Source organism: Ictidomys tridecemlineatus, chromosome 2 (assembly GCF_052094955.1).
Source record: "Ictidomys tridecemlineatus isolate mIctTri1 chromosome 2, mIctTri1.hap1, whole genome shotgun sequence".
Lineage (NCBI taxonomy): Eukaryota > Metazoa > Chordata > Mammalia > Rodentia > Sciuridae > Ictidomys > Ictidomys tridecemlineatus.
This window is the reverse complement of record NC_135478.1, coordinates 219,933,442-219,943,604: the sequence shown is the minus strand read 5'-3', so window position 1 is coordinate 219,943,604 and position 10,163 is coordinate 219,933,442. Positions and strand designations below refer to the sequence as shown.

At 40.3% G+C, this 10,163-nt stretch overlaps 1 protein-coding gene across 1 annotated transcript; it reads right to left on the bottom strand.

Moving 5' to 3' along the window:
* Positions 1-1,714: 1,714 nt before the first annotated feature.
* Positions 1,715-6,285, bottom strand: Pip (prolactin induced protein). The gene is made up of 4 exons (XM_005326700.4): positions 6,144-6,285; positions 5,444-5,549; positions 2,182-2,296; positions 1,715-1,938 (listed from the first exon to the last, which is right to left on the bottom strand). The coding sequence occupies exons 1-4, from the start codon at positions 6,236-6,238 to the stop codon at positions 1,814-1,816; spliced, it is 441 nt and encodes a 146-aa protein (XP_005326757.2). The 5' UTR covers positions 6,239-6,285; the 3' UTR covers positions 1,715-1,813.
* Positions 6,286-10,163: the final 3,878 nt, after the last annotated feature.

The following is a 10,163-nucleotide window of genomic DNA, read 5'->3' as shown; positions in this document are numbered from 1 at the left end:
AATGATTTCTTTATATTAGTTACATCCTGAAATAATATTCAGAATATATTTTTAGGTAAATCAAATATATTATTGACTTAATTTCACCTATTTTTTTTGCTTTTTGAAAAAATGTGGCTCTCTAAAAATTCCAAAATTCCATCTACAGCTTAAATATATATTATATATATATATATATATATATATATATGTGTGTGTGTGTGTGTGTGTGTGTGTGTGTGTGTGTGTGTGTGTATACTCTATTGGGCAGTCCTACTCTAGACAATCCAAAATTCTAGGTACATCAGAAGATGAAGGAACTGCAGGAGGTACAGTTGTGCAGAGAATGTGACTGAAGTTTGCAGCGTTAGATGCCACCTGCAGCCGTCCTCACAGGGCCCAAATGGGCAGGGAAGTCAGCAGTATGGTCCCCGTCAGGTTGCCTAGAGGGTTCAAACCCTGGCTCTGTCACTTGCTGGCCCTGTGAAAATCACTCGGCTCCTCTCGTTTCAGTTTTCCCATAAATAAAGGTATAAATGATATTTCTTTGTTTTCCACCTCTCAGGCAGAATGTAAGTTTCATAAGACTGAGATAAAAAATTCCTGATTTACTTCTTTTTTTTTGGTACTAGGGATTTAACTCAGGGGCACTACTTGGCCACCGAGCCACATCCCCAGTCCTATTTTGTATTTTATTGAGAGACAGATTCTCACTGAGTTGCTTAGCGCCTCGCTTTTCCTGGGGCTGCTGAATCACTTCTGTAACCAAGCACCTATAGGACGATATGTCACATGCAGATGATTGACAAATATTTACTAAGTAACTAAATACTTATTTTGTGTGATGAGTTTTAACAGGGCATTTGATAAAGCCCATAAATATTAATATTCAGCATATTTTTATACTTGTTCAGCATATAATCAATTTCACTGTTCTGATTAATATACGAAATGGTATTTTCCTGTCCTGAATTCTGGTATCTGTTTGGGAGCCCTGGCCTGGAAGACGAGGCCCACGTTCTTGCTCAGACACACTCAGTTTCTCCTGATTCTCCAGCTCTCCCTCAGCACAACCCACTCTATCCCTCTTGCTTTCACTCAATTCTGCCTGATTTCAAAGTGCTACCTGCCCAGAACATGCCACCATTTCATACTTTGGTGACTTGTTGTTCCATCTGCCAGAGTGCCCTCTGCCCACTGTGTGCCCCAGAACTTGCTCACATTCCCCTTCTTCTCTCAGGAAGCACTTGGTGGCCCTCTCTGATGAAGCTGCTTGGGACTTCCTTTGTTCTGTTACAGCCTCCTATATTATGTCTCAGCTCCTCAGGGGGGCCGCACAGGAACCCAGTGTCCCTGAGTGTCATAGTCCTTTGTCACTGGATGAAAAGAACCCTGGCTTCACCACATGCAGCATAAGTCCCATCCCCTGGAATCTCAAGGCAGACCTAGAGGCCATGGGGTGAGGAAGACCAAGAAGCAGGGAGTCCTGGCTGCCCATCCTGTCTCTGCCTTCCATTGGTTCTGACTTTGGGGGTTACTGCCTTTCCTCTCTGTGAGAATGGCTCTTTTCTTCCCTGCTTCTTCTTTTTCCCCTTCTTTATTCCAAAGGGTATGGGATGGTGAGAACCATGAATTTCCTTAATAAAGTTTCTTTGAAAGGTTAAGATTCTAGAAACTTAGGGTATTCTGGGATTTTCAGGATAAATTTTGGAGGAAAGACACAACAAAACATGGAGAAGCTTGAACAGTTTATTTTATAGACCTCAACAGGAACCCCAGCCAAGCTTACTTGGAGAAAACCACATGGGTGCTGGTGGACACAGAAGGGGTTTCATTAACCTATGAACAGGGTACGCAGGGTATAATATCGGTTTGCTTCATTGGGAGTCACTGAAATATCTTCAACACAGATATTTTTCTCATTAATTATGTCAACCACTATTGCAATTTTTGCAGTCCCTGGAAGAGATGAGGACAAAGATCATTTTCTCCAAATCATTTGCAAATTGATTTCCCTTCTTAGTTTTTCTCATGCAGTGTTTCCATTTTAGAGCTTGGGCTTTGTCCACATGGACTCCCCCTGGGGTCCTCCTTCCCACCCACCCCTCCATTCCTCCCCCTAGAGCTTATGCTGAACATTTATTCCTGGTCTTCCTCACTGGTGGGAAAATAACACCTTCCTTGGACTACACTTATACTTACTGTTGGTCTGAAAGTCCCAGAAGAAGGTTACTGGATTATCTTCACAGAGGCAGCGGGTAAATTTGTAGTTGAAGGAACCTTCAATTTGGGGGTTGCTTTGGAGGTGAGCTTTAACCTTGTGGGGAAAGAGGACTCAGTGTTAGTCTGGGGAATGGGAAGGGGAGGGAAAGACAGAGAACGAGAAGATGCATGTGGGCTAGAGGCATGCAGGAGCCCACTTATGTGGTGTCCATTCATGGGTCAGTCAGTGTTAGGTTTTCTCTCCTCAAGTCCTCAATCTCCTGCCTGAGAGGTGTGGGTGTGAGACTCAGGAGGGGATAGGAAGATGCTATGACTCCCAAGGCAAGGAGAGCTCATCCCAGGGCTGCCATTCATCAGAGAGCAGCTTGCTTAGATTATAGCTGGAGCTTGGGGAATTGACCTGCATGAAGTTTTGGTCTGTGACCCAGTGAGACAGTATCCTGGCTGCTAAGGTATACATGTCAAGGTCAGACCTTGTTGTCATCTCGTGACAGGGCCCTGCTGATCCTGCGACCTGGGATGACAGAAGTTAGACCTTTCCCTCTGACTTCCTCCATGGTCAGGTAGAAACAGCCATGGAATCCCAAGCCTGGCTGTTAGATAAGCAAGTAGAACCATGATGGTTCTTTTTTCCTCTTTCAGCTTGAGATTGCTTTAGTATCTGCAATTATTGCTTCTGTCTATTTCAGTTGTCTAGTTAGTATTTGTATCCCAAGACCCATCCACCCAGAGGGATCTGCAGATAGAGTACTGAGTCTGTGAGCTCAGATGGGAAAAAATTGTATCTTCACTTCGCCAAGATTTAACTGAACTTTGGCATTCTTCAGTATGAAAATCATTAACGCTACATGGTTGCCTCAACAGCATATGCAACTTTTCCACCAGGAGCAACAAAATACAGTTTATAGATTCAAATACCTTGAACATGGCCTGCACTCTTCACCACCCTGAACAAAAAGTGGCAATCAAAGTGGCTGCACCAGCATGGCTGAAGCACCCACAGCCTTCCCAGCCCTGAAGCTTCCTCAGATACCTGGAAAATCCACCTTGAATAATAATTCTCCCCCATGGAATGCTGCTGAGAACACCAGGGGGGTGGGGTGTCCTGGTGTTTAGAGAAGCCTATACTTGCCTTGTTTAATTAAAAAAATCATATTTGCAATAAAATATCATCATGAATGGAAATTTCAACACTTCTATAATTGTAGCAAAAATATCAGAATCCAGTGGAATTCCAGCATAGCATGAATGAATGACATGTTGTCAAAGACCAGCACAGTTTAGTGGTCTTTATTCAAGCTGAGCAACAACACCCATCTCAGACAATGACTTCATAAAATGAAATCTAATATTATTTATATTCTAAATGTATTTTTTCCAGCTAATGTATTGGTAAACACATATATCACTGTATCAGAACTTCTATTGTTGTAATTCAATATGGTAGCTATCCTATATCATCCAATGCACTTTATGCATTTAAAAGCAATTTTCTGATAACTATTTCATACATTTTATGAGACCAGTCAAATGGTCCATAACACAAAAATGCTTAATTTTTTTGATTAACCGCAAGTATCTTTAGCCTTAAAGTCTTATATGATCTGTATATTCAAGTATATAATTATAGGAACAATCTACTGTGCTTTGATTCTACAATAAACAAATGTGAGACTAATATAAAAAATTTAGTTGTAAAAGTATTATATTTGATAGAAAATTAGGAGGTGTAAATTTTAAATTTATATAAACAAATTATATTTTCCTAAAAGTATAAATATATAGATATGTTTTTGTAATTATATTCTTTTTTAATTGAAAGCTACAGACAAAATTGGTTGATATAATTTGCTTTTACCTGTTTGCACAATTACTCAGTCTAAGGAGTTCCTTGTTTTTATTTGCACTTGGGTGGGTTTTAAAGGTCACTCTCTATATTGTACTAACAAGATGCTTAAAAGCATAATTTTATTGATCATAGCATTACATGTCTTTTTATTGATTTAAATACACTTTATTACACCTATCCCTTCTTTAGGAGTGAAAATAGACTTTCATTAACTATCACCACCATAAACTACCATTGACACAAAAATTTTATGCACGCATTAAGTACTCATTTTCCCCTTTCTCATCTTCAGTTTTGATTAAACAAATCACAAATTTGAAAACTATGACTCAGGCTCCCTCCCATCCAATTTAGCATACAGAGCTCAGATTCTCGGAATTCAAATAGAAAAACTTTGACACAGTAGTTGAAATGTTCTGCATTTTCAGATCAAGACTCTTTTATCAGAATAGAGATATTTCCAGAATATATTTAAATGAATAGCTATCCTCATGCTCCCAATTTTGTGTCCTATTTAATCACTGTCCTGAAATCTCACTCAAATCAGGAAACTCATGTTGTAGGGAAATACAGAGTGATATAGTGCTCTAACTCCTGGTTGCTCAAAGTACTGTCCTTGGAATACAGCTTCTGCATGCTCTGGAGTTCCTGAGACATCTAGAAGTTCCGGCTTCTCTCTACACCTTGGAATCAGGATCTGTCCTTTGACAGGATGGCCAGGTGAGTTTTAGGCTCATCATGATTCGAGAATTCTGTTCTACTGCAGTCTATCTACAAATTAGACTTCTCAACAAGAAATACTGAACTGGGAAAAAGAGGACAGTCTGTGGAGTGGAGGGTGGGGCCAGAACAAGAGCCAACTTTTGGTGACTTGAAGCAAAAGAGCAGAGGAAGGGGGAGCGAAAGGCAGACTTGGCCCAGGGCTCACTGGAGATGAGGCACCATGCTCTGCAAGTCCTTCTGTTCCATGCCTCAACCTACTGCAGGGGGTTGCAATCAGTCCTACCAAGAACCCTCTGTCCAGGCTTCCATCCCAGACCAGGAATGCTCAGGGCCTTGGAGGAACTGTGACTGGTTCTCCAGCAGCTCTTAGGCTTTGTTTTTTCTTTTATTTTCCTTCTTTGTCACTTCTGTTTTCTTGTTTGTATTTTTTTCCTTATTCCTTCCTCTCCTTTCTCATCTTCTCTAAACCTCTTGGGATTAGAGTTTCCTTATGTCTAAAATGAGAATGTTCATCACACGTTCCCACAATTGTTCTGAGTCTCAAGTAGCAAAATTTATGAGGAGGTTAAGTATATCCAGCAACACAAAAGTGAGAGAGAGAGCAATTCAATTTTGTTCCTAATAAGAAGTAGGATTTGTCTGGAGGTCCCTCCACAGGCCTGTACTTACCACCATGCATTCTCTCAGTTCTGTTTGAACTTTCAGTTTCAAAGTGACTTCTTCATTTGCTCTTGCTCTCTGTGGTAAATCCACATCAAAATCTATCACGTTCCGACTGGTTCCCGGAAGAGAAAAACAAGGAACAGAGATCATAGACTTGTTCATGGGAAGGGCGGGAGATGGTGGGGTTGGATGAACTGCTTAGCATTAGAGCCCCAGGAATTTTTGCCTGTGGGTGGGTTTGGATATTGTGTATGGACTTAGTTTCATTTTGAAAAGCAACTGGATTCTACTTAAAATAGATCATCTTCCATTTTATTTCCATTGACAAAAAAGAACAAGTTTTTGAAAAAAGAAAAAAAAATGAAGATTCAAGTTCAATACCACATGTCATTTACTAATAACACCCTACAGGTTCTGCTGCTTATCTGCTATGGGATGGGAGAGGGGAGTCACCCACAGGAGAAGTCAGCATAGTCACAGAATCACATCACTCCAGCAAACATCTCCATGCACTGGGTTTCTATGACTGTCCTGAAAGATCCTCCTTCTTTGTTCTGGATAGGGTCCAGCAATTAGTATTTACTTAGTTCTTTGGAACTCGAGCCCCAGGAAGTTTTAAAACTCTATAGGAAGGGATGTAAAGATTTCCTGATTAGGAAAGAAGCCCTCCCTAAGGTTTCTCTGTGGAAGGAAGGGCTTGGCTCACGAGTTTTCCAGAGCTTTGTTGAATCCCAGTTGCAGGCACAGGACCAGGAGCAGGGCAGCAGGGCCAGCCCTGAGTGGCAGCTGGAGAGAGCTCATGCTGAAGGAGGCAGAAGGTGACTTCCCAGAGGAGTGGTGATCCTGGTGTCCAGCACACTTCTTATATGTAAATCAAGGAAGAGGAGGAGCTGCCAGGTAGGTCCTTGAAGTGAATCACCCAATCTTGCTCCCTACTCATGATCTTTCCTTGTTGAGCTGAACTTTGTTTGTCTTCCTTATTTTCTCAGTATCAGAGCTTCTCAGAATGGTGCTTGCCTGGCTTAAGGACATGGTTCTGTCCCTTCAGTGTCTGCAGTGAGGTGTAGCCCCGTCCTATCCCTGCTCTCTTGTTCTCTGCAGGCAGTGATCCAACTGTGCTGGCGGAGTCCAGGCCACTAATATAGAGCACATGGGCTTGAGTACTCTTCTATTAAGTTCAAGAGTAGATGTCATCCAAACAGTGTCTTGGAGTGATAGGGTGATCAGGGCTTGCTAGGGACCACCAGGACTCACATAGGATGAGAACTAGGGAAGAGGGAGACTGCTCTGGGGGATAGAAAAGTGCCACCAGATTAAGTTCAGGGAAGGGTAGGTGGGGAGTGGTCCATATAAAGATGTCTGTGATTTTTAATCCCTTCTGAATTTCAGGTGTAGTGGTAAATGCTACAGATGACCAAGATCTCAGATGCCCCAAAGTCCTCAGTGCAGGAGACTAATAAATCTTGTCATTTGATACAATTCCTGACCATTTGGCAGTTAGCATTCCCAAACAGACTGTTTGGCATCAAAGTATCTGTTTGTTTCCACATTGACTTGGCCACTTTCTCACACTTGTCTTGTGGCATAAAACACACAGGAAGAGATAATGGAAAGGACTTCCTCCTCTGGAACAACCCATGTCAGGGGAAGCCCTGGCCAAAGTGTTCTTCCCAATGGATAATGGGAAGACTCTCTTACTGGCACTTTGTTATTTCTCTTTAATCAATTAGATCCTTACTTTAGTCTATAATTTATGAATTGTGCTATTTGCTCCTATCCTCCACATTACAGGAGCCCAGGGATATCCTTTTGGGCACAGGAGTGAAAATCCCCATTCTAGGAGTTATCTGCATATGTTGCTACAGCTGGCATTCAGAATTGAAGTCTGAATTCCAGTTTCTGGATGTCTTTTAAAAGTTTCTCTGTCCTGCTTGCTGAGCTCCTGTGCCTCCCTCCACATTCTTGAACTGGGAATGGTTGATGTCATTCTTCATTGGTAACTGCAGCTCTTGTTATGATTGCATGCTTTCTTTGTTCCTGTTCCCTGAACTCAAGGTGGAACTTCATTACACCTTGCCCTGGTCACAGTGACCTTCCTTCATGAACATTCTTTTTTGTCTTCATTTTCTTTACACTGCATCTTCTCTTACTTGTTTGAATAATTTGCACCAGAATGACATATGTGGGCCATTAGATGTGATGCAACAAGCCACAAGTCACTATAGTCTAATTTCCTCAACTACCACCCTCACTGCCTAGGTCTGGGTGGAGAGACCTGCATCCTGCATATACTGTAGGATGGTGTTTTCTTATACATTTTACTGAGTTTAACTTATCGGAGAGTGGGCAAATCCATCATGCCAAAATCCACGTGTCCTCAGTGTGTTGCACAAGGGACATAGGGGTATCAGCATTCATGGGCTTGAGTACATTTGGAAACATGGGTGTTTCAGAAGCCAGGTAGAATCTAAATAGCTTTTCAGTTCTGTAGATAATATGAAGCAGTGTTTTAATGAGCTTTATGGCAAAAGTTGCCCATGCAATGGTTAGGGTATCCAATCTAACAGGGGACTCTTAGGGGGAAATTGTAAACTAGTCAGTGTGCAATGAACAATGGACTAGTCAATTAGATTTAGGAGACCAAATAGAGATTGAAAAATTAGGTTGTAAACAACTCAGGAGGCTTATAGAAGAGATGTGCACCAGGATAAAAGGAAAGGATTAAGGATTATGGATTAAGAAGAAACTTGTCACAGGCTCAAATTGCAAAAAGAAAGGTGATCGTAGACTTGACAGGCCTCAAGAGTGCAAGGTGAGGAATGGTCCAAAAAGGGAGTTAGGGAGTCAACACATTTGGAGGATGTGGCACATACATCACACCATTCTAAACATTTCAGATGCATTAACTCACTGATCCCCATAACAACTCTGTAAAGTAGGCTGCTATTTTTCATTCCATTTTACAAATGGGGAAACTGAGGAAAGAAGAGATAAGTGTCTAGCTTATGTCATAGAGCCAGTAACTGATGAAACCAACTTTGGAAACAGATTTTGTGATATCTGAGTATTTTTATCTGCATTCTTGGGGAACGATTTCAGAAATGGAATATAAACTTACAAATATAAAAAACAAGTTGAGGATCCTAAATAGGTGCCTGAAAGTAAGGAGCCCTTCCATTTTACATTATTAACTTAATGGTGAACACACTGATAGATGGAGCCAGGTTCAACACAGGCAGCCTAGCTCTAGAACCTGAGATTTGAACCACAACACTGTCCACAGGTGAGAACTAGGTGCAAAATTAGTAGGTGACAAAATCGTGGTTCAAAATCAAGTAGTCTGATACCAGTGTTTATGTCCTAAGAGTATTTGTCCTGTTTCTTGGTGAAAGGATGTTTTAAAGTTGAGGAAGGGAAACTCACTGAGGTTTTTATAACTTTTTAAAATTGCAGCCAACAAATAACAAAGGTGTTATTGAAATCAGATAGAAGGGACCCACAGTTGGCACTTAGAAGGCCAACTCTTCACTTCCTCTTAATGAGTGGACGCTTGAGTGCTGTAGGATTTATACAGGGGTATTGAACTTGTACTGAAGATGCAATGACTGAGGATACAATGAATTGCTTACCAGAGGAGGTCACTTTTGAGGCCAGCTGAGGTGTGTGTGTGTGTGTGTGTTTTTGTGTGTGCAACAGCAATGCTACTTGCCTTAATGGATTAATACTGAAATCTTAGTGACTTAATTCAACAGAAGTTTATTTGTAGCTCACATAAAATCTATCAGAGAGATAGGGGTGGGAATGTACCTCTGCTTAGAAACTTGTCATCATTAGTGTCATTTCTAAGGTCACTTTAGGCATTAGTATCTGGCTGTCAAAAGATGACAGAATGGAGAACTACCGAAGGTGTTTGTATGGGCACGATTTGGAAGTGGCTCATGGCATTCATCCTGTATCCCCACATCCAAAGTCACATGTCCACACCAACCTGTGAGACTGGGAACTACAGACTCCCTGTGACCCAGGAACAGGGAAAACTGGTTAGTGAAGTTTCTCGTTACCACCTGTGCACAGTATGTGAATAGTCATTTTTAGTAGAAAGCAATAAATTGTTTTCACCAATGTGTGACACTATGTTGTGGCTTTTCTGCTGGATCTGTACTGAAATTTATTATGATTTTACTTTTAGTTTTTGTGATAATTAAAGGTATTTGCTCTTTTTTTATATTTTTATAATTTTACAATAAAATTATTAAGTTTTTATTATAAAATTATAATTTTATAATCAAAATAAATTAGATTATAAATAATTTTGTAATTAAAATTATAATTTTATAATAAATTTTATATTTTATATAATTTTATAATAAAAATTACATATGGGGCTGGGGATGTAACTCAGTGGCAGAATGCTTGCCTAACATTGTAATCCCCTGGTTTCAATCCTCAACATTGCAAAAAAAATTTTAATTATTATTTTTAATTCTGCTAAAGTAATTTTTTCATATTGATTCTTCTTTAAAATCCTCTTATCCTTATTGTTGGCTCTGTGATCTCATGTGTATTTAAAATGAGCCTGTAAATTCTGCAAAGAATAAAAGTTGGTATTTTTTTGGAATTACATTGATACTATAGTGTGGGAAAACTTAACACATCCTTTAGTTTACAAGCTAGATGATACTATATTCTTTACTTCAGTCTTATTTAGTTTCTCCCAATAACATTT

What these genes read in the sequence shown, in the direction of transcription:
- Pip (XM_005326700.4), bottom strand. Translation starts at nt 6,238, where the DNA reads ATGAGCTCTCTCCAGCTGCCACTCAGGGCTGGCCCTGCTGCCCTGCTC. An exon ending in AACAAAGCTCTGGAAAACTC is followed by an intron (nt 5,550 to 6,143) that starts GTGAGCCAAGCC and finishes TCCGGGAACCAG; the next exon opens with TCGGAACGTGATAGATTTTG. An exon ending in CTGGGACTTTCAGACCAACA is followed by an intron (nt 1,939 to 2,181) that starts GTAAGTATAAGT and finishes CATCTCTTCCAG; the next exon opens with GGACTGCAAAAATTGCAATA.